The sequence below is a fragment of the Globicephala melas genome, chromosome 2, assembly GCF_963455315.2.
Source record: "Globicephala melas chromosome 2, mGloMel1.2, whole genome shotgun sequence".
Classification (NCBI taxonomy): Eukaryota; Metazoa; Chordata; class Mammalia; order Artiodactyla; family Delphinidae; genus Globicephala; species Globicephala melas.
Genome location: NC_083315.2, coordinates 65,922,195 through 65,946,854, shown reverse-complemented (window position 1 = coordinate 65,946,854; position 24,660 = coordinate 65,922,195). Strand labels below are relative to the sequence as shown.

The 24,660-nt window shown below is 50.6% G+C and overlaps 3 protein-coding genes across 18 annotated transcripts in view; 1 reads left to right on the top strand and 2 right to left on the bottom strand.

Annotated features, from left to right (window-relative positions):
* PIAS1 (protein inhibitor of activated STAT 1) overlaps window positions 1-4,181 on the top strand; it is a 302,740-nt gene extending 298,559 nt beyond the window's left edge. For 4 of the 8 annotated variants that reach the window (XM_060294063.2, XM_060294064.2, XM_030875140.3 and 1 more), the window contains one exon: window positions 133-4,175. In XM_060294063.2, the coding sequence (XP_060150046.1) occupies window positions 133-426 (294 nt within the window). In that variant the 3' untranslated portion in view covers window positions 427-4,175. Of the gene's footprint in view, window positions 1-132 lie in introns of all 8 variants that reach the window. The other 4 variants (XM_060294059.2, XM_060294058.2, XM_060294060.2 and 1 more) reach the window with 2 other exon arrangements.
* CALML4 (calmodulin like 4) lies at window positions 3,675-16,277 on the bottom strand. Its single transcript, XM_070044886.1, is given in 5 exon segments — window positions 3,675-6,826; window positions 9,513-9,701; window positions 11,291-11,431; window positions 16,010-16,040; window positions 16,143-16,277. Coding segments are annotated over 5 exon segments (594 nt in total). The 3' UTR covers window positions 3,675-6,728.
* The window catches only part of CLN6 (CLN6 transmembrane ER protein), a 68,563-nt gene continuing 47,577 nt past the window's right edge, over window positions 3,675-24,660 (bottom strand). For 4 of the 9 annotated variants that reach the window (XM_070044885.1, XM_060294071.1, XM_060294072.1 and 1 more), the window contains 5 exons: window positions 16,143-24,139; window positions 16,010-16,040; window positions 11,291-11,431; window positions 9,513-9,701; window positions 3,675-6,826 (listed from right to left, as the gene is read on the bottom strand). In XM_070044885.1, coding sequence (XP_069900986.1) covers window positions 23,869-24,139 — 271 coding nt within the window. In that variant the 3' untranslated portion in view covers window positions 3,675-6,826; window positions 9,513-9,701; window positions 11,291-11,431; window positions 16,010-16,040; window positions 16,143-23,868. The remainder of the gene's footprint in view (window positions 6,827-9,512; window positions 9,702-11,290; window positions 11,432-16,009; window positions 16,041-16,142; window positions 24,140-24,660) is intronic. The other 5 variants (XM_060294070.1, XM_060294066.2, XM_060294067.2 and 2 more) reach the window with 5 other exon arrangements.

Genomic DNA, 24,660 nt, shown 5'->3' with positions numbered 1-24,660 from the left:
TTTACTAAATATTTCAGAAACACCAGGTACTCAGAATATATTAAATTTAGGACTTTGTTCTGCTGAGAAGAAAGTTTATTAATTTATAAGTATAATTAACTTTATTTCCTGTGTTTTGTTTCCCCTCCCTAGCATTATAACACCTCCCTGCTTGCCGCTGCAGCAGCAGCGGTTTCAGATGATCAAGACCTCTTACACTCGTCTCGGTTTTTTCCATATACCTCCTCACAGATGTTTCTTGATCAGTTAAGTGCAGGAGGCAGTACTTCTCTGCCAGCCACCAATGGAAGCAGCAGTGGCAGTAACAGCAGCCTCGTATCCTCCAACAGCCTAAGGGAGAGCCATAGCCACACTGTCGCAAATAGGAGCAGCACGGACACAGCATCCATCTTCGGCATCATACCAGACATTATTTCATTGGACTGATTCCCTTGCCCCTGCTGCTCCCATCCCTACCCCAGATTAAATGAACTTGGTAGAAAGAAGAGAACTTTGTGCTATGTTTTACCTTATTCTGTTTAGAAAAGTACACAAGCGTGTTTTTTTCCTTTTTTTTAGGGAAAAAATTAAAAGAAATGTACAGAGAACAAAACTATATTTTCAGTTTTACTTTTGTATATAAATCTAAGACTGCCTGTCTGAAAAAACACTTGTAAAAAACAAAAAAAAGGAAAGAAAAGAAAAAAAAAAGAAAAAAAACAAGTACCCACAAACCACCTTCAGTTCATTCTTTCTGGATTCTGAAGATTTTTTTTTCATCATTTGTCCTATTTGGTTTTATTTTACTTCAATGGCATTATTTTATTTGCAATAACAGAAAAGGAATTGCATGTATGAAGTTTTAAATTGTGGGCTTTTCTTTGTTGTGGGGAGGGGCTGGGGGGGATAGTTTTAATTTCCATTTTCTAAAAATGACAGACTTGGATTCTGTTTGTGTGTGTGCATATTTTATCCAGCCTTAAGTTATAAATCTCATCTGTTCCTCTGCATTCCCTATGTATTTTCAGGACATAGCTTGTGGGTGTGTATGTGTCTGTGTATATTTTTGTGTCGTTACTGTTCCTTCTCCCGAGTTTGCATTCAGTTGATAAATCAGTTGCCTGCTTCTTTAAAAGTGCTTTGAAGGTCTTGAACTCTCATATGAGCATCTTTATCAACTGTCCCAATTGCATGTTCTCCATCACATATTGTCTCTTATTTGCTAGATACCCCCTGAGAATATGTTTCAGAGATTGGAGTAGAGCTATCTGGGTAAGGAGTAGGCTTAGCTGACCTGTGAATAATACACTTTAGTCTAGTTCTTTATTTTAAATTTGGATTGCCAGTATTATGTATTTAAACCAAGTCTGTGAACACCTGCTTTTTTGGCCACAGGGTAACAAGTTTTCATGTGAGATCTTCATACCAAAGTAGGAAGTAAAAATAGCTTAGAAAGCCCTGTTGGATGTCCTGTGCAGCTGACAGAGGTAAGGCTACATCACCTCAAAAAAGACAGTCAATTATCCTTAAAAGTAAATTCTCTTCGGAAAATACAGTGCACCATATGTCAGTCTGTAGAAATCTATCATCTGATAAACAGTTGAAATTCAAAATGGGCTTGATCCTTAGTCATTTTCACTCTCTGGTTCTGAGTGTACTTATTTTTTTAGCCTAGTTATCTTGTTTGTTTTATATTTTTCTTCATCTTTTAAAGACAAGCATGACATAGGAAAGTCAAATCTTTTTAAGAATTCATGGATCAGTCTGATCTACTCTTATTAATAATGGAAATGTAAATATATTGAAAACTGTTTTTCAGGAAATGAGTGAGGGTTGGAGGGAAGGAAAAAGTGGTTCTACTTGTATTCCAAAATCCTCGTCAGAGAAGGTCAGTTTTTCAGGTAATATCTGAAGGTGTTGAAAATATTGTTTATCTGATTGAAAGGTTTAGCAGAAAAGATAAAGAAGGGGCATAACGATTACCAATTTTCCAGACTGGATTTTTATATCACAACTGTTAATGTTCTCAGAGTTGTTCTCAGAGTTGATGAAGGACCACCTTTGTGTATAAAATTGTCATTTTAAACCTTGCAGTGGTAACAAATTGACCTACTTTAATCCAGTTAAGAGTTCAAGATGGCTGTATCTTCAGTTGTCTGATGAAATTAATGGTTCACATGACTGTGTGGCATCTAAACATACCTGTTTTTACAGTATCTCTCTGCCACCAAATTGTTGACTTGAATTTTGAAAAACAGGTTGGTATTGATATGTATATGTGTGTGTGTATATATGTATTTATAGACAAGTGTGTGAGTGACAACTGAGTTATATAGTCTTCCCCTACGCATGTGTATTCCACACATACATGGCTGAGTTATAGTCACTAAACAATTTGCAATAAAAAAAATTCATTGTCAGTTAAAACAGGAAATAGTTAAGTTTTTAAATGAATCTGGTGTTATGTGAGTACACACTTTAGAACTCTCATTGCCATGTTAACTTAGGCTAATATCTAATAGTATTATAATTTGTGTCTAAATTCAGATGGGATAGAAATTACTTAAATTGTAGGGAGTTGCTTCTTTCATATTGTAATAGGAAACGTTTCTGTTAATTCAGCTACCTAAGATAAAATGAATAGTTTTGTTTTTCTTTATTTGTTGTTGTTAGTGGTCTCAGAATTCTGATCAATAACTTTGTGTATGATGCTGAATAACAGACTCTTTGAATGATCCAGTTGAAAAACCGTCCCTCTACTTTCTTCAGCCCAGTTTTGGAGAGGGTTATTTTCTCTCAGGGTCCTGCGTTATACCAACCGAAGGGAAGAACAGGTAACAGGGAGAAATAAATGTCTGTCTAGTGGCTTTGGTCGTGTCTCCGCGGGAGAAACTAACCATTCAGTTTGTCTTTTTATTTTAGTTCATTCCACTCTTACGGAGTTTGTTCCCTTCAGTTGTTAACTTTCTAAAATGTTGCAGTAGTAGTAACTATTACTCTGTTGGTCTCATGGCCGCTATTAGTCAATCAGACTTTTTATGGTCCATAGTAATTATTAGTGGAGTCATGCACTGCATCTTTATCTTCTAAGTTTTTGTTTGTTTTTAAAGCACAGTTATTTCTTTTTTCCCTAGCCCACTGTCACTCCCCCACCCATGCTAATATTGACATGCTGTCTGTGGACTAATGACTCTCAGAATTTTTAGTCACGTTACCACCATCCCCTTGCCTTGGTCACTCATAATAGGTGCGCATATGTTTGTGTGTCTGTATAGTACTGTGGGTGTGTGTGTGTGTGCATATGCACACACACACATCTTTAGTATAATAGCTGTTTGACTAGCAGGGTTGAAGTGGCTTTTAAATATTTTGTGGGCATTATTGAACACGTTTTTAAAAGTATCTGGACCTTAACCATGCCACGCTTGGTTGACTAATTTATTTTGAGCATTAAAAATTTTCTACTTCTATTAATGTAGACATTATCACAGTTCTCTATTATTACTGACTTAGAAAAGATACACTTAAGCTTCTGAGAAATGTGATTTCTTGGCAGATTTTCCTTTGAGTCAAATGTCTGAAACTGAATGAAAATACATCCCAATTTTAAATTACTAATTGTGGAAAAAACATTGTTTTTAAACAGCTCCAATTTTAAACACACAAAACACTTCAAGATCTTTAGGACTTTAAAGCACATTTGAAATTATTTTAGTAAGAGTTTTGTTTTATCAATACATGTTGAATTCTGTTTTTTAATTAAAAGAAAATACAAAGCTTAGATTTCAGAAAGAGGGAGGGAGAATAGCTGGTGGTCCCAGAGTGTGCTGCTGTTAATTGTTTAATTAACAAAGGGGAAAAATGTATATAAACAGATATAAAAGTTACCATAAATTCCATGAACTTAAATCTGTGATTCATTGCCTTAAAACTTTCTCTCTTAGAATTTCCATACCGCATGCCAAACCAGTAAAATGGCTTTTAAAAATGTATAGTAGACCAATGTCAGTTTGTATAAAAGTACCAAGTGAAAATATTTATTACATGCATTGGAAAAAAAATTGTTTACCTATTGAATGTTACCTGTTTATGTAGAGCTCTTTAGATGTAATAAAAGAAAAGCCTTCAGTTAATTTGTCTTCTGTAAAATACACTGCTGCGTATACAAGGGGACAATCCCTATGAGAAAAAGTGACGATGCTTTGTGCTTCCAGAGCCCCTCTGATCCAGAGATTTCAAAGCATGACAAGTAACTCATTCTCTTGCAACATGCTTTGAGGTAAGTAATGAATATACAGCTATCATTCCCCTTTCTTACTGAAATATGGCTAGCTTTGTAATGAACCACAGCATCCATTTAGTTTTAAATCTGTTTAATCTGCAATTTGATTGTTAAGAGCACCGTGGCCTTTTCTTTGCAAACAATACTTGGTGCTAGGTAAACCAACAGGAATTTCAGGAATGAGCATGAAACCCAGGCATGGGGTAGTGTCAGAGCCTTTCCTGGGGTAGAAGTTTAAATCAGAGCACATCCCAGGATCTTGGAATCCTACCCACTGAACACCCTTAATGAGGAACACTGAGTCAGTGGACACAAGCCCCAGGTTCTCAAGGCTGTTACACACCACTTATGTTTTTGGCAAGGTCTACTTCAGGTTCCTGTTAGGCAAATGAGATTCATAAAACTTGCTTTGAAACCAAACGGTTACCATTCAGTGGCATATAAAGACAAAGCTTTGAGGGAACGTACCCTCGTTTATTGTTATAGCCCAGAACTTCCTTTTCCTGTCCCATCTAAATCACAGGTATCTACTGTCTAATCCTTGGTATTCCAGAGTGGCTGTGCAGGACTAACTTCCTCATGTCCATGATGAGTTAAAAAGAAATGTGGCGCACTAGGACCCTTGAGCCTTGCCTGAAAGTGAAATATAGCAGTTCAACATGGGTGCCAACATCTAACCAGCCCTCAGATGGATTTACCATGAAGGTAATGAAGTTTAAGCACCAGGGCCCCTCACTTGCTCTGGTCTCTTCCAGGGTCCCAGGAGCAGCCCTAGTAATTCTATATTTCTACTGTAATATTCTTAAAGAAGGCTGCCGAATCGTATAACCCTCAGACCCCACAAAACCTGGATCTGCCCCTGTACCGAGTGAGCCTAAGATCCCCAGCCTGACGATCACAAGGTCACCTACTTGGTGTTTTGGGGCCCATATACTGCCTGCCCCCACGCAGCTCCTAGGAATTCCTACTCACTTCATTGGCAGTTACACTGTTGGGGAAATGAAAGCGGCTCTCCTTTCTCAGGACCTCCATTTGGTCTGAGGCCATGCAGCATCGTGAGATAGCTGCACTAAGACTGTGACTGTTTTGTCCCCTGAAGTTTACCTTGTTCCTGGCCCTTAGATTTGCGTTCTGTGTAAACCTCCCCAGAGACGCACCTCCCTCTTAATTTGGTTTTCTTTTGCTTTAGCCACTAAGGCACAATTAGAAAAAGCCACAGCCCAGAGATCCCAGTTTTGATACATATAAGGATGAAAATCTCTGTAGTTAAGAGTTCTGCCCCGCTCCGCCCTCAGCATGCTGGTGTGTGACTCCAGCCCGTTTTAGGGCTGTGCTGGCGCTAGCGATGGATCCACACCGTTGATGAGTGCACAGGCAGCACCAGCCTGGCACCTCCTGGCTACATAACTAACTTAAAAAGCCACTTGTGCTGGAAAAGCTCCCGGCAGGACCAGTACCCCTACTATTGTTTTCCAGGGCTCTCTCTCTGGGTCATGGCTGTGGCCTGTTCCATCCCCTTATTACTTTCCATTAGTCCTGAGGAAATGGCTTGAAGCCATCATCAGTTTGGCCCACTTGAGCAGACCATCCCAGTCCCATGAACCTCTCTGATAATGGGTCAGGGAGGAGCTCAAAATTCTGACAGAAGCATCATAACAGGTCTTCTCAAGCTCTGCAAGGCCTCAGTGAATGCAACTCGTCACATCTGGTTTCCTTTGGTTTGGGGTGTAGTCGGATCACTCTTCCCAGGGTTTAGCTGATGCTGCCTTGTTTTAAACCTGTTTTTTATCCTGTTTATGAATGAATATCCTGAACTACATTAGTATGCACTGGGAATGAGAATTTGTATGTGACCCTGTGGTGCTGCAAGAACTGTTGCCATAGTTTGAGCTCTCTGTTTGTTGCTGTTTCTCAGCTAGCTTTATCTTGGAAATGCGGAAGATGATTCTAGCACCCAAATACAGAATATTAGTCTTTCGGTAAATTGCCCTTTTTAGGAGAAGCACGACCATGGCAACCTAGGATTACACTGTGCTCTACAATTTGCAAAGGCCCTTTGAAGACCATTCTCAACAGGCTCCATGAGGTAAGAAGTAGGAATCCAACCTCAGTGAGGATCCTAAGGCTTTGAGGGGTGAAATGATTTGCCCAAAATCACCTGACTCAGAAGTGGCAGAGTCAGGACTGGAACCCTGGCCCAACTCTAAACCATAGGCTCTTTCCATGATATAAAGGGCGAGACTGATGGTAGTTAGTTATTAAAATCAGTAAAAGTCTTTTATTAAAGACATGCTAATACTGTAGCTGAAATCGTTTCGTTTCCTTGCTAAGTTACCCGCTGCTGTGGTCAGGTATGTCATCTTGCTGTGTTTGCCATCTCCCACAAGTGAAAGGAACGCTTTTCTTTTTAAAGATTCATCGGTCTGAGTTTTCCGGCCCAGGGGAGGCTCTCTTGCCTTCTCCTCATTCAGTAGTCCTGCACAGGAATGGTGATCTTGCGGATAAATTCGTCATACTTCACTTTGCCATGAGGTTCAATATCTGCTTCCCTGAAAAGATCATCCACTGCAATAAATCACATTAATTTTTCAGTTTGCTTTAGTGTTACGTTATAGGACATCCAGTTGGGGGTTGGGACTCCCTGGAGGTCTTCCCTGAGCGTCTGATTGACTATTCCCGTAGATGAGGAAATAAACCAGTGGAGGGAACAGGACAACCCACCCCCTACCCCTTGGAGACCATGTATCCAATTTTGAGTTCATCAGGCTTTCTGCAGGGGCCAGGGTAGGGGTGTACTGGTAAGGATTCAGTCACTGAAACCATCTTGTGCTTTTTTTTTCCCCTTCAGAAAATGTCTGGCCCCTGGGCCAGTATTTCCAGAAAGCTTTGGCATGAATCTTACCTTCTACAGCCCACCGTCTCAGCCCCCTGCAGAACAGACACCCTCTGTAGCTCCATCCCAGGCCCCCCAGCGCAGTCTTTGGCCTGCCCCTGACCTGCCAGTCTGCCTTCCAACTTGACACCCACCCCACCCCAAGGGGGCTCGGTGACGAGTGGTACCTGCCACCATCACCTCTTTTAAAAAGTGTGCGTTTCGGGGGTGGGGTACTGTAAGAGAAAATATATTCAACTGTGTCTAAGCTCAAAGCCTACAAAAAAACTGCCACTGTTCTCTAATGTTGCTCAAAAAAAGAAAAAACAAAACCAAAACCCCAACCTTTACTGGTTCTGGATCCCTGGGACAAAATGCTAGCTTCTCCCAGCAGTTGACAAAAAGAGCCATTTCAGCTTACACTTTTCCACGGTGGCTTCTCAGGACCATCCTCACCCTCTTACAAAACTATCACTGCTCTGTGTTAACTTCCCCAGCCCCAGGCATCCCCAACATAATCCTGGGTAGTTGTTAGAAAATATCCTGTGACTTCCTGCTTAACCATCCTCCTCCAAAAATGTAATTACTGTGCTCTGTGCTTAAGCTGATAGCACTTCTGAGTATTTTCAGAATGTTGAGACTGTAATTTATCTTATTTCATAGAGATGCTTCTACCCACCAACCACTTGGTTAAAACCGTCCCAATGGACAGGTCTAACACCAACCACTGCAGCCTCCAACTGTCCAGAAGAGGGGCAGCTGGAGTCTGATGATGCCTTCTGGGTAGAACGGCGGTTCCCTGTGAACCCACAAAGAACCAGGTCGCAAAGGAGGCCTCCCTCCCAGCCATCTCAGCAGCTCCAAGGATGCTTCTGTAGTAAAACTGAAGCTTTTTCTTTCAATCACTGAGGGTAAGGGAGTCTTACTTCTAGTATCATCTTTCCTTCTCCCACAGCCAGAGGAAGGGACATCAGTCTCTGTCTGGGTGACATTGTCAGTTTCTTTGAAATGTTTCTTTACTGGTTAAACAAATGAGAGATATGTTTGAGTTTGGGGGCCATGGTATTGCTTTAGAGATCATTAACCGTAAGAATAAGGCCCCTGCTGGCCCTCTGCTAACAAACACTCCACTTGGTACATAAAAGCCCATGCAGTGTCCTCAGAACCGGGGAGGGAAGGAGAGCCCGTGTTTCCCTGTTCGCATTAAAACAGACACAATGAAAGACGAGATCGTGATAGCTCCCGGCCTGAAAAAGCGGGGGAAGCTCCATCTGCCTTCTGTAGAGCTATTTTTACATGCTTTGCGCTGTGCCTTTGTGACTGCAGATAAAATCTCAGCAGACTGCTTTATAGAATGTTAGCTCTTGGAGGGACCTGAGGGATTGTCTGTTGTAACCTCATTTCCCAACGAGGAAACTGAGGAGGGTGAGAGAGGTTAAGAAACTCACCTGAGGTCCCCCAGAATGAGGGGGAGCTAGGATTCAAGTCTGTTTGTTGTGATTTAACCAAAGGCTAAAGGCCCATCACTACTGAAGCCTTTTTCCTCCTGCCTCAATCATAGGCAGTGGCCCAGCGGCCTAACTAGAAATCCCAGCCTCTGGGGTTGGTGGGTGTGGACTCTGGTAGCGACCTGGCATGGCTGCCATGGCTGGACCGAGGGGCCCACCAGGCAGACTGGGAGAACACCTGCAAAGGGCCCAACATTGGAGTCACCCTTACCATGGACATCAGGCTTTCCTAGAAGACCCAAGCCTCTCATCCTCTCTGAGGTAGGAAGGCAGGGAAGGTAGGAGTCAAAGACCACCACGGACACCCCTTCTGGAAAAGCTCTTAGAGCTGGCTGAGTCGTGGGGAAAGGGAGCAAAGTAACATCTCAATTTAGAAACTTGGCAGCAGTCGCAGCTTCAGAAGACAGCTGTGGTGAGAGGAAAGAGCCTGAGAGGGGCTGGGGGGCGGGGGTCCAAGTGTCTAATAGACCTGCATGTAGCTCCCAGCTCTGTTACTCACAAGCCACTCACTGCACCTGTTTAATCAGTATGAGGGGGACACTAGTGCTCCCAGAGCTGTCATAATCACTAAATGAAGGCCCACAGTGAAAGTTTAGAACACAGTGTGATGCCCAAGTAGATCATAACTGGGTTTCCCCAAGCCGTCCCTTCGCCCTGGCTAATTTCTCCTGCCACCCACAGCGTCCCTAGTTCTTTTCTGGGATCCAATCCAGAGTTCACTAAGCTCAACATCTAGTTACAACCTTCCGGGGCATCCACCAAATGCAATGCCTGCATAACCCAGGTGGCATGGATTGGGCTTTTGTGTCCTTCCCCCAACCCCTTAATCACCTCGTGCTGTTGGGAAAGAGGGACCCAGGCCATTTCCTACCTTCTTTATGGGTGAGCTTCTCTCCCAGTTTCATGAGTTTTGACCGCAGTTCAGACGCCATGATGTAGCCTTTCTTCTCCTTGTCCGCCATCAACATGGCCAAAAGAATTTCCTTCTCTGGGTCCTCTTGTTTTATTTGCATGTGCATAATGGTCAGGAAAGTAGAGAAATCCAGCTCTCCATTTCTGTCTAGGAAACCCCCAAACACAGCGGAGTGAGCAAGGAGGAAAAGGCTTCTCTTGAGGAAGGCAGCTGGGTTCCTGCCTTCATGGCCAGCTCAAGGGCCACCTAACTCAGGAAGCACCATGATGGAGGCAGTGGTCATGGGGAAGAGGATGCAGCCTGTCCTGCTGAGTTCCCACCATGGATATGCCTCATTTAATCCTCCCAACAACCCCTTAGTGACTGGTTATCGCATTTTGCCCACTAAGGAGACAGAAGCTCAGAGCGAAGAGTCACCTCAGAGCAGTGGCAGGACTAGGATGAAGCACTGCCTCCTCTATCCCCTTCTGGATGCTTCTCTCCTGCCCTGAACTGGAGGGAAGTGCACCAACATGTCTATCCCCCCTTTTGGCAGCCACTGTAACACATTTACAAAGATAGATGACCCCCACCTGGGGCCTCAAGCCTCTGTCCCACCAGGCTGTTCACCTCACTGCAGCCTCACTACTTCCCTCACTGCAGCTTCCACCCCAGTCCCTCCAGCCCACACCCTTCCTCCAGGCATGCCTGGGGACCTCAGCCCAGGCCCTGGCTGGGCTACAACTGCAGGAAGTCAGAACTGCCTCTGACCACAGCTTCCTGTTTGCAGGAGACAGAAACCAAAGGAAACCACCACCCGTTCGGAGATGGAAGCAGCAGATCTCAGTTGCTAAGCGCCCCATCACTGGGCTTGAGGCCTTCAGAGGCCCACCCCCAGGCCCAGGCTGGCCTCAGGACGGGCTCCCAGTGCTACTTCAGGCACCCTCGGATGGGACCTCAGGTTAACGCTAGCAGATGGTGGGAACCCATCTGAGAGATGAAGAAACTGAGGTCCAGATGGGCTCTTGAGCAAGTGTTCTTTCCAGGCCGCCCTTCTCTCCTTCCTGAGTGTCCAGCCACCAATGCAAACAGCCATCCTGGCCTCTGACATCCCTCCCTCTTTTTCTTTAAAAAATAAAAACCCAGCAACAACCAAAAAAAACTTGTTTTTGGTTATGAAAAGTCCCATATGTTTCCATTGTCAAAAACAGAGGAAACAAGGAGAATGAAAATCCCATAATCGCATCACCAGAGAACCATTTGGAGATCAGAATTGGGTTCCAAGCCTGATTCCACCATTGGCGTAAGCACTTGGGGAAGTTACCTAATGGGCTCTGAATCTTGATCTTTGTCTGTAAAACCCGGATTAGGATAGTGCCCTCCTTCATTGGGTTGTTGAGCTAAGCACATGACAAATAGTTAAGGGACATTGTTCTATCAAAACAACTTTGGGATCACTTAGCACTGTCTGGGCTGCAGGTGTGTGATGATAACCTTGTGGGAATGCCTAGATCCCTTGGTCCTCTGGGATGGGGGTGTCACCGGTTGCTGTGAGGATTCAAGGAAGCCCGAGTGATACACAGCACCCAGCCAGTAGCTCCAGCTGCAACCTACCCCTCAAACTTCTGAGCTGTTTACACCCCATCATCTGCACCTGCTTGCCGGGCCCTCCCCAGGACCACAGCTGTGGGGCTCAGGGCCCACCCTCAGCCCAGACTCCTCCTTCCCTGGCAACTGACCCGGCCCAGCCAACTCACCTATCCCGTGAGTCTGCAGGTGCCGCTGCACCTCCCCCGGCGTCGGGCTGGCCCCCAGGCACCTCATCACCATCAGGAGGTCAGTGGCTTTCATCTTCCCCCGCTGCTGCTTGTCGTACAGGGAGAAGCATTCCTTGTACTCTGCCAAAGCCCAGAAAGGAGAATCAGGAGCCGCCTTTCACCCTCCACCCCGCCTCTCTGTCCTCTCCCCCCTCTTTCTGCCCCTCCCCTCCCTTTTGCCTGCTCCCCTCTCCTCTTTCCCTCCTAGAGTGGCCAGACAGCAAAGAAAAAGACAGGGCTGCCAGGGTAAACCGAACTTCCGATATTCTAAAAAAATGTATTCATTGTTTAAGTCGATCCCAAGTTTTGCATGGGACATACTTATAAAGATATTTGTTGTTTATCTGAAATTTACATTTAACTAGGTGTCCTGTTTCATCTGCCAACCCTCTCCCCTCCCTCTCCTGACTTCCCTTCTGCCTCCTCCCTCTCACCCTCCCTGCTCCCTTCCTCAGTCGACTAAAACCAGAGGAAAGCTCTCTCACCCTCCAGGGCCAGCCCAGGGAGACCAGGAGCTCACAGCAGGGCACCAGACTCCCAGGGGACCTTGGCAAAGACAGCTTATGTGGGAAACAGGGCCAATAATGCCTCGGGGCTACGGGTCCTCCTTTCTGGGAAGGACCAGAAATCCCCTCTGGGCAGGCCTGGCAGAGAGGCTCTCATATGTGATGACAATAATCACAACTGTGGGCACTTCTGAGCCTACTGCTCCAGCCGCTGGCCTCCAGGCTGCTGAACTCTGACACAGGCCCTGGCCCCCTTCAAGACTTCAAGAGGCGCTGCCAGGAAGTCGTCCCAGGCTCTGCTGCTGCTCTCCCGAAACCCTCTCTACCCTGCTGGGGGCCAAGTAGCCTCCAGATCCACAGCCCCCCCAGGCCCAGCAGAACCGACCCCCACCTGCATCTCCCCTGACCCCCAAGCCCTGGAGGCACAGTGAGGCCAGCCGTGAGCTTGGGAAGATCAGGGGCCCCTCATAGAGGTTCTGACCACGGGCTGTGGGTAGGGCTCTCATCAGAATTGGTCAAAACTCCCCTCTCGTCCAGTCCCTGGGGCCCACAGGGAAGAGCTCCTGGCTTGAGCCCCGCTTGGGAACGTGCAGGGCCCTGTGCTGTCCTCAGCACCCTGCTCTCTCCTGCTTCCCACACCCAGCTGGTTCCTCAGAGGCCTAGACCAGTGGCTCCTGAGCTGATAACAAAACCAGCAACCGAAGCTCCCGCTACTAGCACTTGCCCCCCAGGCCCTTGTGTAATCCTCACTGTGACCCTGTGGGGGTGGTACCTTCGTTGTTCCCATGGTGCAGGTGGGGCGGAAGGCTGGAGCAGCAGAAGACTCACAGTGGGCAGCCTGCTCTGCCCCGGAGACCACACTGGATCTCCACGCCCGGGCAGAAGCCACCAGAGGGCAGCAGAGCAGGAGAGAGAGCAAAAGGAAGCCCAGGCCTAGGGCCCTTTCATGGTCCCTCCTTAAGGCCTCTCCTGGCAGGAGGATTTCAGGGAGGTTGCTAACCAAAGGCAGGCCAGGCAGTGGGGTTTAGAGACAATTAGCTGCTTTTGTGCCTGTGGAGAGGTTGAATGGGAACTTTCCACCCTTTCAGAACTTTGCAGAGCCTGAGCTTCGGAGGGGCAGACCACCAACAGGACCTGGTGGCAGGGGCTGGAGTGGCCCAGGGGAAGCAGGGCCAGAGCCTGGCCTAACCCCACCTTTGGTTCCTGCAAAACCTAATTTCCTCCAAGAAGGCCCAGTGCCAGTGGGGATGGGGGAAGAGAGAGGGCCACCATGTGTGCAGGGCTTAAACTCAGCTCTCCCCTTCCCCCTCCTGGGGACCGCTCTTGGCCACCCACCTTGTCTTCTGTCTGGTTTGTCTTCTGTCTCTCTGCACGAGGGGTGGGCCCGCTGCCTTCCTGAGACCTCATCCTATGACAGTTGACCATCTTCCGACAGTGGCCAGGTGGGGACATCACATTCTTAGGGCCTGGAATCCACCAGGCTCTACAGGGGGGAACATTGCCCCCTGCCCCCATGCCCTGCACCACGGGGGCCCGTGGTCCCTGATATCAGCAGGGCTAGGGTCAAATGGGGGCCCACCTCCTCAGTTACATATGTGTTCTGTCTTCCTACCTTTAGATACCTGGGAGTCTGGCTCTGAACTTGGAGTTCTGCGCTGGAACAACAGGGCTCTTCTCCTCCCCCCCTGCCCCGCCCCCCCCCCCCCCAGACCTCCATACCTCCTTCCTCTCCCTGCCTGGCTCTCCTTCTGATAGGCCAGCCGGCCATCCAACATCCTGTTTATGTTACTACTTTCCTGTTGTCGTCCCCCGCCCGCCCGCCATCCCTGCAAGGTGAACCCTGTGAGCACAGGAATTTGGGGCTATTATGTGCACTGCTATATTTTTAATGCCTAGATTTGGGCTGGCACAAAGAAAGGACTCATACTGTTGAATAAAAGAACAAATTGGGTTAAATAAATTGAATTAAAAATCCCCTTTAGGTTTTCCCTTTGAAAATACAAATACCCCAAGGCAAAAAATAATCCTCCCCAGGGCCTAGGATAACACCAGTTGTATGCTCGGAATGTAACAACCGGCTCTGATGATATATGTACATAGTTTAAGTTTTATAGACTTGAGGATGTGCAGCACACAATTTACAACTCATAAAATATACTCGATTATAAATTCCATCTAGCCAATTGACTATCACGGTGAGTTTTGACAGCTCTTGTAGCCATTGCCAACCTACAGTTTTGATTTAACCATTAAGTGAGGTAGGCTGCATGCCAATGAATGCTACTCTTTTCCCAATGACTATACTATCATTACATCTGATAAGTGATCTATTAAACTACTTCTTGGCCTTTGTGCAAATTATATTCATTAAACTGAAATCTTTGAAATCTTCAGCACTATTGACTGCAAGAGATTTTTTTTATATATATATAAATTTATTTTAGGCTGCATTGGGTCTTTGTTGCTGCGCGCGGGCTTTCTCTAGTTGCAGCGAGTGGGGGCTACTGTTTGTTGTGGTGCACAAGCCTCTCATTAAGGTGGCTTCTCCAGTGGAGCAAGGGCTCTAGGTACGCGGGCTTCAGTAGTTGTGGCTCACAGGCTCTAGAGCACAGGCTCAGTAGTTGTGGTGCATGGGCTTAGTTGCTCCGCGGCATGTGGGATCTTCCCGCACCAGGGTCCGAACCCATGTCCCCTGCATTGGCAGGCAGATTCTTAACCACTGCGCCACCAGGGAAGCCCCAAGAGATATCTTTTTAAAATGTTTATACAGATGGAGGGATTGGAGCATTCTTTCATCTTCCATTATTTAATAATGGCTGATTTTAACAACCAGCTCACAAATTTCTTAAAACTGTACCATCTGGCTCACACTAGCAAGAGCAAGCTGGCCCCAGCGTACGTCTGGGTGACACCCAGGCCCAGTGTCAGGCACATGGCTGACATATGCTGTGTCTCTCACAGCAGCCTAGTGAGGCAGTGTCATTAGCCCCACTTCACAGATGAGACAACTGAGGCTCAGAGATGACTGGACCCCAGGTCCACTGCCTCCAAGGTCCCTGGTCTTCCCACTCCAGTCTTTCATTCATTAACGTTTGTGGTCACTTTCTTTGTGTCAGACATTAACATACGAAGGGGAACTTACCTTATTCCCTTCTGGGAGGTTCAGAGGCCCCAGAGGGAGGGTGAGCCTCAGAGCCAGGTGTTGGTTGGGGGAGGCTGAGGCTGACAGCTGGACTCCAGCCCTGAGACTCCTCAAGTCTTGCCTCAAGACCTGGGCAAGAGGGGCCCCCGCCCTGGCCCTTGTGTTTTAAGAGTCCCTGCTCTGTTCCCCCTCGTGGGGTAAGGATATCAAGGGGTCTGTAGGGGGGTGCCTACAACCCACCTACCCACTCTCCCTTATAGACCAAGCTCCTGGTACACAGAACTCTGGAATCCCTGCCTAGGTAACTCTCAGTTCATCTCCCTACTTGAGCTCGGATGGGCCTCCCCAGCCAGGTCTGGGCCCCTGAGTTCTGTGTAACCCAACCCTGTTGGCTTGGCCTTGTGGAAACAGAACCATGCACTGCGGGAAACTGAAGCCTGCTTGGGGACCAGCAGGTCAGGGGACTCCAAGAACAAAGTGCTCCAAACACCAAGACTAGGCTTGCTGTCAGGACAGAAGGGACCTCAGAGACCACCTAAGCTGACCTTCCCCCCTTTACAGATGGGGAGACTGAGGCCCAGAGCGTAGAAGCATCCTGCCTGAGTGTGCAAACCTGGGCTCTTTTCTCTTTCTCAGCCAGTTACAAAGCCCCCTCCTTTGGTTGGGTCCTCAGCCACAGCCGTGTCTCTCTGTCCATTCCCTTTCCCTCTCCTTTCCCAAATCCAGCTATCAAGTTCTGGGGGAAAACCCAGTGAGCTCCCTCTCCTATCACTCCCTCTTGTAAATCACACCGACAGGTGTGACACCAATATCTCTTACCTCCGAGCTTTGCCCCCCACCTGCACCTCCAACCCAGCCCTTCCCTGCAGTGGCCGGCCCCTTGCCTGTGGGTGGGCCCAGCTCTCCCACCAAGCTCCTTCCCTCCCACTAACAAAAAATGAGCAGAGCAAATTGCCTAACGAGACCCACATTTTGCTGTGAGTTGCTAATGAAAGAACAAACCAAACCTACCATTAATTTGGTCCTGGGAAAGAAACTTGGCCTGCAGCAGAGAGAGGAGAACAGTCAGGGAGGGACTCCACAAAAGCCCCCCGGCCACCCCAGCCCAGGACAGCTCGACAGGGCCACACAGACCCTCACTCACCATCGCGGGGCCTCCGGTTGCCACCCGTGCGCTCGCTGCTCCCAGAACCGCCTTCCTGTTCCCCTTCCTCCCGGCTTCAAGTCGAAAGTCCGCCAAGCTGGGTGGAGGCCCGGGTTATAAATCCACGGCTGCCATGGAGACCAGGCCCAACGCCAGGGGTCAGATTCCAGCTTCCCGTGCACTGCTGATGCCCGGCCTGCCTGGGCTAGTGGCAGGTTGGATTCTGAGAGACCGGGGCTGCACGAGGGCTTCCCCAGCACTCAGTCTTGCATCAGGAGGCTGAAGCTCTGTAGCCAGAGGACAAACGCTGCTGTTTCTCCCTGGGAGCCCTCTGTGGACACTAAGAAGGGGTGACACACAGAAAGGGGGTCCCTGGCCCTGCCTCCGGGGGTCTTTCCTCTCTCTCTCCGGGGACTAAGCTGGGGGCTGACAGGCTCCTCCTAGGTGTCGGGCACTTTGCACACCGCCTTACTTAAGGCTCATCACACACCACCTTGCAGGTGGAAGGAAACCCCACCGTGACGGCACAGCCGCCTCCACTGCCAGAGCCTTGGGATGCCTTATGCAGAAGGGACACAGCCACTGTTGCTCTAAGGCCCCTCTGCTGAGTGACTTTGGCGTGTCACTTCACTGCTCTGTGCCTCAGTGTCCTGGCCGGGCCTCGTCACACGGCTGTCGATGGTCAAATGGCTGGTGCACCGTCAGTTCTCGGCATGTGTGTCAGTTCTCTCCCCTCCTTCTGGTGTGGGGGGGTGTGGTTTGGGGTGGGGATGCAGTAGATGCCTGCGTTGCAGTCTCCGGCCACACCACAGGCTGCCCAGGGGCTCAGAGGGAGGCCGCTTAAGTGACTTTCCCGGCCGGGAAGTCTCCCCCCTTTTCTTCCTTTCCCTCCTCTCCCCACCGCAGCCCCCACCCCTTCCAGCAGAAGCTGCTGACTCTCCCCACTTCTCAGTGGTTTGTGCTGCTCCCCACCCCTCCCCACACCCACCGAGGAAGTGAGGGGGCTGGTTCCCTGGAGATACAGTGCTGGGCACAGCTGGGTTCTCCCCGTTCTTCTCCCAGACACCTGTTACATCCCTTGTCCACGGCTGACGGCTGTCCTGCCTGTGGGCTCCGACTCCAAGGTCCAGCCACTTTGTCAGGACCGACACATACGGCTGCACATGTTGTGCACTGCACGAGAGCTCCCGGACCAGGGACAAGTGGGTCCTAGAAAGGGGCTGCACGTGCGCAGAGGGATGCGTTGGTAATTGGCACATGGACAGCTGGGGCCCTCCTTTGTCCCTTGACCACCTCCATGTGGAAGGTTCTCTTTTCCTCCACTTCGTGTCTCCCGAGTCACCTATTCACACCCGTTTCTAGACCCAGAGAATTTCAGCTGGAGGATTCACACTCTTCCCGGTTGGGCTGAGTAGAGGAGACACTGGAGGGAGGCAGGAGAGGAGGGGAACTTCTCACTGACAGCCTCACGGGAGAAGAGGAGACGGGACGTCAGGTGGGGGCTTGGAAGGGTGGGGAGCACAGAGCAGAGGCCTGTGGGGAAGGCCGGCAGGGCCTGGCCAAGTGCTTACTCGGAATCACCCTGTGTCTGGAAAGGGTCCCTTGGAGGAGACATGACTGTTGGGCCTTGTAGTAGCCCAGCCTCGAGACCGAAAAGCCCAGAGGCAGCGACAGAGATGACAATTTGTTGGACAGGGGATCTTACGTGTCCAAAACAACATCCTGCAGCGACTCCCCACTCTGGATGGAAGGTGGCAGGCAGGACACAGCAGCAGTGTTCACTACTCCAGGGGAGGAGGAGGCTACCAGTTACAGGGGGAATTGGCTTCAGGTGGGCTCCTCAGTTACCAGGCAAACCAGCAGCTGGGGCAGGGGCAAGCACATAGGTAGGTAGTGGTTACTGATTAGGGCCTATGATTAAGAGGATTGGATGGTCATGGGAGTGAAGCAGGGCCTGGTGGAGCTGGGGATGTACAGAGAGCAAGAGAACAGACATCTTGAACGGCCTGACCATACACTCAACCCCTACACACCCTATATGACCCTTACAATCTTGGTCTGACCCCCTTCCGCCATATCCCTGGGGTCAGGTATGCAGAGGGCACTGCAACCAAATACCACAAAGGCAACAGAGCCAACAGCTGCTAAGGAGTATCAAGAGGCCAAGAGGTGGGCAGACTTTGCAGCCAGGCGCTTATCGGGTCAACTTTTCATGGAAGTCCAGAGGAGGATGACGATACCATCTCGCTGTAGACCCAGCAGTCAGACTTACCAATGGCGAGGCCACCACTGCTGTCCAGTTCCCAAACAGATTCCCTCTGCTCAGGCTAGGCACGAAATATAGAGATGCTTTACAGGCACAAGACGGGGGAAGATCATGACCCTGAAGCCAAATACAAGCAGTAACAGCATTCTGAGATCACACCACCCCTACTTGTGGTCTGCATCTCCGCCGGCACTCCCACGCCGTCTGTCCACCCTCAGTCCCCACAGCCAGTGCCAAATACTGGAGAGGGCGCATAACAGACCATGGCGTTCATATAATGGTGCTTTCTCCAACAGGGGCCTGGATTAATGACCTTATGGTGTCAGGCAGGGCCAAGTGGAGGACAGGTGAAGCCTGTAGGTCCCTTTCTGATCCTATTCCCCATGAAGCAGCAAACCCAGAACGCCGGGGTCCTACCTGCCAGTCCCAGGCCATTTTGTACTGGGTTCCCCTAGGAATAGGTCCGGTGGCCAGGGTGAAAACAAGTTATTGTCCTGATCAGTACTGGTCCTTCGGTGGTCAACAGTTGAACTTGGATGGTGTTGCCTAGTTGCTTCTGGGTTAACGTGCTGCAGGCACTGGGTCGACTGCTCCTGGGATGTTCAGTTATAGCTTGGAGGGGCGGAGTTAGCGTCCTGGTCCACGTGTCAAGAGAGCGGGTTTCCAGTTTCACCAGCTGGTTAAGTGGTCCATTCATCCCACGGCTTAGCCTAGCAGCAGGGGCGTCGTAGCGCAGGGGGAGATGCCAGTGTCTGTCATTTTTATCAGCCCATGCCTGAATTGCGTGGCCCATAAAGTGGGTTCCTTGGTCACTATCGGGGTCCTTTCCCCATAGGGTCGCCCCGCCACCATCCACTCCTGGGCTATCCACTGCCTCCATCCAGATGCTGTCCCTTGCAGGCCGGCTGGCCACTGCTGCCCACCTGCACTGATTACCCCGGGCCAACCCATCGGTGTACGAAACCTCCCAGGGGATGGAGCCTGTGCCTTCTTCCACTAAAGGTGGTATCTCAGGAGGATCAGCTGTCTCCGTCAGGCCGGTGGGGTCCTCCGTGGTGTAGGTAACCAGGCCTCAGCGTGTAACTCTGCACTCGGTGGGCCAGTAGGTCAAGGGCTATGTTGCCTTCAACAGACACGCCACTTAGTTATGGTTCGGACTTGTGCGTGCCCGGACTTGGGCTTCTGGAAGGTATCCTTTAGCCACTCAGCTGTGGGATCCTGAGTACGTACAGTCACTGGGGCGCCTCCTGAGATGTCTTTCACCTGTTGTGAAGCATCATCGATTGCCCAGAGCTGTTGTTCCAGCCCACGGCATCGTTATTCCACCCCCTTCCACAGGTGGGACCAGAAGCCCAAGGGCACTCCTGTGATTACGCTGTTACCACAGGCCCCAACCAAACCGTTTCAGGTAACTGGCCACGTCCAACTCACAAGCCTGTCCCTGAGTTCATATCCCTAAAGCCCTGGATCTGTTTAACAGCCACCTTGGCTTGGGTGAAGGCATCTTCCTCCCCCGGGGTCCTCTCCCACTGAGCTCCCTTCTTTACAGGCTTGAGCAAGGGTCAAAAAGGTTGGGCCAGATGCGGGATGAGAGGCCTCCAACAGCCCAACAGCCCTAGCCAGGTCTGTAATTGTTTCGGGGTGATGGGCCACAGGTGTGCTTGCATTTTGCCAGTAACTGCTGACAGTGCCACTTTGGGCTTACCTGACCAGATAACACCCAAGTATTTGACAGGTCATCCAGGTCTTTGCCTTCTGTCTGCATTCTCCAGCCATCCCTCTGCTGTCAAATGAGCTCCAAGCGTGGGGGCTGCTCCTTTGAAACGGGAAGCAGACCCTGAGGTTAACAGAATATCACCATTATGATGGGAGAGAGAGGCATCCCTCCTGATGGTCTGCTGCCTCTGCTCTGGGGGAGAAAAGAGCTCTTCATCTGCGCCTGGGGGACAGGGAGCTCGATGACCTCGTCCCAATCTTCTTGCTCTTCATCAGTGCTCTCTGTAGGGTCCCACGCCTTGGGGTTCCCATCTGGATGGGCCCCAACCATCTGGACTCCCTGTCGGGGAAGCTACCTTCCCTTCAGCCACGCGGCGTGGTGGGCTAAGTGTCTGCTCCCCGTCTTGTTCCCTCAATCTGCCCATTAAAGTTCCGGCAGTTTTGGTTTGGGCCAGCCTGGCACCCCACCTGTAGGCCCCTGACCTGAGCCTTGGGCACTTGCTCAGTGTCTGTGGCCTTTCTCAGCCTCCAAAGCAGCAGCCAGCCCACAGCCATGGCCACCCCTTCCACCGTCTGGCTTCCTTCTCCCCACAGTAACGGCAGCGACATCTCTGCAGCACCCTCAGGGTGCTCTGTGGATGCGCCAGTCTCTTGGCGGCCCTCATTCATCAAGGACAGACACCACAGGGCCCCGCACACGAGTGGATGGCCATCCCCCGGATTCCTCACAACGTTCCACTCCCCGTCCTTCTTCCCCGACATCTCGGTGCGCCCGGGAGTTTCCCCGGCTTCTCGGCTGGTTCGCCAATTGTTGGGCTGCACTCCCGCAGGCCTGCAAGCCTTGGAGTGGCCCAGCCTTGAGACCAAAGGAACAGCCCAGAGACAGTGACAGAGACATCAGTGATTTGCTGGATAGGGGATCTTACACGTTTGAAGCAACATCCTGGAGCAACACCCCACCGTGTGCGGCAGACGGGACTCGGCAGCCATCTTTGCTGCTCTGCGGGGGAAGGAGGTTACCAGTTATAGGGGGAATTGACTTCACGTGGGCTCATCAGTGACCAGGGACTAATTAAGCCCTACAATTAAGAGGATTAGATAGTCATGGGAGCGAAGCAGGGCCTGGTCGAGCTAGGGATGTACGGAGAGCAAGAGAACAGCCATCTTGAAGGCCTGACCATACACGTGACATTTCCTTGAGTTTAGGTGAGTGTGCGCTAGAGTTTGGGGCTGTGTCCCCGAAGGCACACCAACGGAGACACCCTGGCCAACTCCTTTTTTAGGTGTTTCTAGGTGTCTCTAAGGGGTGTTTCTCATGACTGAAAACACCTGCACGGGGTGGTGGCTACCTGAGTTCACTGTACAAAAATTCTCAAGGTGTCTGCTTTACCTTGTCGTGTGTAGGCTACACTTCAACTCAGGCCGCAAAACAGAAACCCCCTCCAATGCCACTTGGGGGCTGAGATTTTGTTCACCTGAAGGGCCCCATCACCAGAATTTCTGATTCAGCAGGTGAAAGGGGGGAAGAATCTGCATTTTCTCCTGCCATCTAGATGCTGCCAGCCAGGACCATACTTTGAAAACCACTGGCCTAGAGTTTTCTAGGTGGAGGGAAGCCAGGGTGCAATTAAGAAGTATTTCTAGGGCAACATTTTCAGTAAATTGCCCAAAGAGATCTTGGTCAAGAGGGACATGACTCTCCAAGGCTCCAATAACTTGCTGTGATTTCTTTTCCATTCTAAACACTTGTTTTCATACCTAATTTTTTATTCACTGTTTTTTTTTTAACTGTTTTCTTATCAAGCACCCCCAAAATTGTATAAGCTTCAGACCCCACATAACCAGGCCTATGCCTGCTCAGACGATATCCATTAAGTCCTTCTATGGAGAACAGGCCTGGAGCAGGCTTTGCAGTTAACAGTGGCCTTGAGGTAGGGAAGGGGTCAAACGAGGTTGCTGGGCAGGTGGGGGCCCTTGTGTGCTGAAAGGCCGCAGCTGGCTTATGGATTAAGGATGTACAGACTTGTGACCTGCTGAGTCAGGGGGCACAAGCCACCCACGCAGGGGCAGCAGGCAGCTCCCTCGGCATCCAGCTCCCACTCTGGGGAAATGAAACCCATGGGGTCCTTTTGACTGAAGGCAGTTTCAATAGATCCACACGAAGGAAGTAGAGCCACAAGATTTATTGTTTCAGATCCCAGACGCCAGGGGGCGCAATGAGCCAGGGGAAGGACCATCCTCCGTCCCAGATCCTGAGGGAGAAGAGAGCAGGGTACCAAGTACCTATCTAAAGCGGGAGGGGTCGAGGTCACCAGCTTTTTATGGGTTTAAACGCTGAGTGGTTATTTTAAAAGGTGCCTGGGAAAGGCAAAGTGGGAATCCTAAACTCCAGTCTTTATGTCCACACTCTGGGCGTGAGGAGGGTTACCGTGCTGTAACATGCCTCAGCAGCAAGCCTGAGAAACAAAGCCGCTTTCCTCAAAGGCGTTTCTCTCATCACAACATGGCCGACAATGAGGCGTCTCCTGTTCAGCGTGGCCCTCCCCTGTGTTTTCTAGTAACAGTAGCCCAAAGCCCCCGGTGGCTGTGTGGTGAGGCTGAGACCCGCAGAGATCAAGAGCTGAGGCCCCAAGGGATTAAACAACTTGCCCAAGGCTAAGTGCCAACCTCCCACAAACCAGGCCCGCCACCTTCCCCCAAAGGGCACCCTCTCTGCTTCAGCCCCTGGAACGGGCTGGCAGCACAGCTGGGAGGCTCAGTGGGACATCTCTGAGGGGCAGGTCTGGAGATGCCCTATGCTGGTCCCCACCCCTGTGAACGCCCCCCAGACTCCTCTGAAGAGAGCTGGGACCTAGAGGAGGCCCTTCTTGCTCCTGAGGTGACCCCCAACCGCAGGATCCTACTAAGTGGCACGGAGGGCCAGCGGACAGTGGCAACACCTGCTCTCAGCCACACGGGGCTGAGTGGGCCCTTGGGGTCAGCCCAGGGCTCCTGCCTGGGCCCCAGACCAGCCACTCCCTCCCCTGCTCCAGGAACCGCCCTCCTCCTGCCTCCCAAATTCACTCCCAAAGTAAGAAGCAGCAGCAGCCAGCCAGGCTGGGCTCCACACCGCCTTTAGTCACACTTCTCACCCCTGATGCTGCCAGCAGACGGGGACTGACGGGGGCTGGGGGACCACTGCATGCAGGGTGAAAGGAGGCTCTGAGGCACAGGGCTCCCTGAGAGCACAGCAGAGGAGGCGGGGCCGGGGGAGGCGAGGCAGGCCCCCAAGACCCCTGCGCACACGCAGGCCGGCACTGCTGGGAAATGAGGCCGAGGGCCCGCAGCCGAGGGAGGAGACCAGGCCCCAGTGCCTCGGGGGAGGCGGGGGGGGCGTCCCATGGGGAACGAGGGCCCCTTTCCTGGGAACAGGCCTGCTGGTGGCAGGCAGAGACTGAGGCTGAGACAAGGCTGACTGAAGAGCCTCACGACGTCCCCACCCCTAGTGAGCGGCTCAGGGAACAGTACAAGTGCGTGAGAACTCTGCCTTCGGCGGCCACTCAGAAACCTGCAGTCAGCCTCACACGAAGGGGTGCCACGATCCTGGAGTGGGGGGGGAGAGAGAGCTTCTGGCAGAGGGAGACCAGAGACCAGGCCGGTGGATGGCGGGGAGGGCTGGCCTCTGGCTGCCCACGGTCAGGTGGCTCGACACCCCGTGCAGCCTGAGGTTGGGCGAGGATCTGGGGTGCACATACCCCTCCGGACTCAGTGTCGGCTGCTGACGTGGAGGGTGTAGAAGGCCCAGGGCTCAGGGACGTAGATGACGCCCGGGTACTTCTTCCTGAGTACTGGGTCATTCCATAGCCAGGCGACCCAGAGCGCCACGAGCAGGAGGGTGAGGGCAAAGGAGGAGAAGAGGAAGAGGCCGTTGCTGTCCAGGAAGAGGCGCTTGCGCTTCTGGTGCAGGACAAGGGCCAGCATGGCGAAGAAGGTGAAGATGAAGAGGATGAAGATCTGGCCCTCGGTGACCAGGTACCTAAGGAGGCCCGTGCGTGAGCGGAGGTGGGTGCCGTGACAGCCCATCCTGCCCGGCGTCCCTCCCTCTACCCAAGTACCAGGCTGCCCACCCAGTGGGTCAGATTAGCACGTCAAGTGAGGGGCTGAGGCAACCACTTCACTCTGAGCCGTGGCCCATACGCAGCATATTGACTTGGCTTGTAGAGTTACTGTTTTTTAAAACATAGTTTGTTGCCAGTATGTAAATAGCAGATTACCTGCCAATGTGGAGTTCTGGTTTCCCTGCTCACCTTAGGCTTGTATTCCCACGTAACAATAACGGATGAGGAGAAAGCAGCTGCTGCCTTTAGACAGAGCATTGTTCTGCAGCTTTGCCACAGTCCCCACCACTCCCTACTGCCTCACTTGATGCCTGCTTCATGCATTTCTGTTACCAGCTTGGTTCCTAAAGGCATCTGAGTTTGGGAATGCAGTTTCAGCTGACGGGAGTTGTCATTACTGTCTCGTTGAAGGCTGGGACAGTCTCATCTCCCAGGGTTC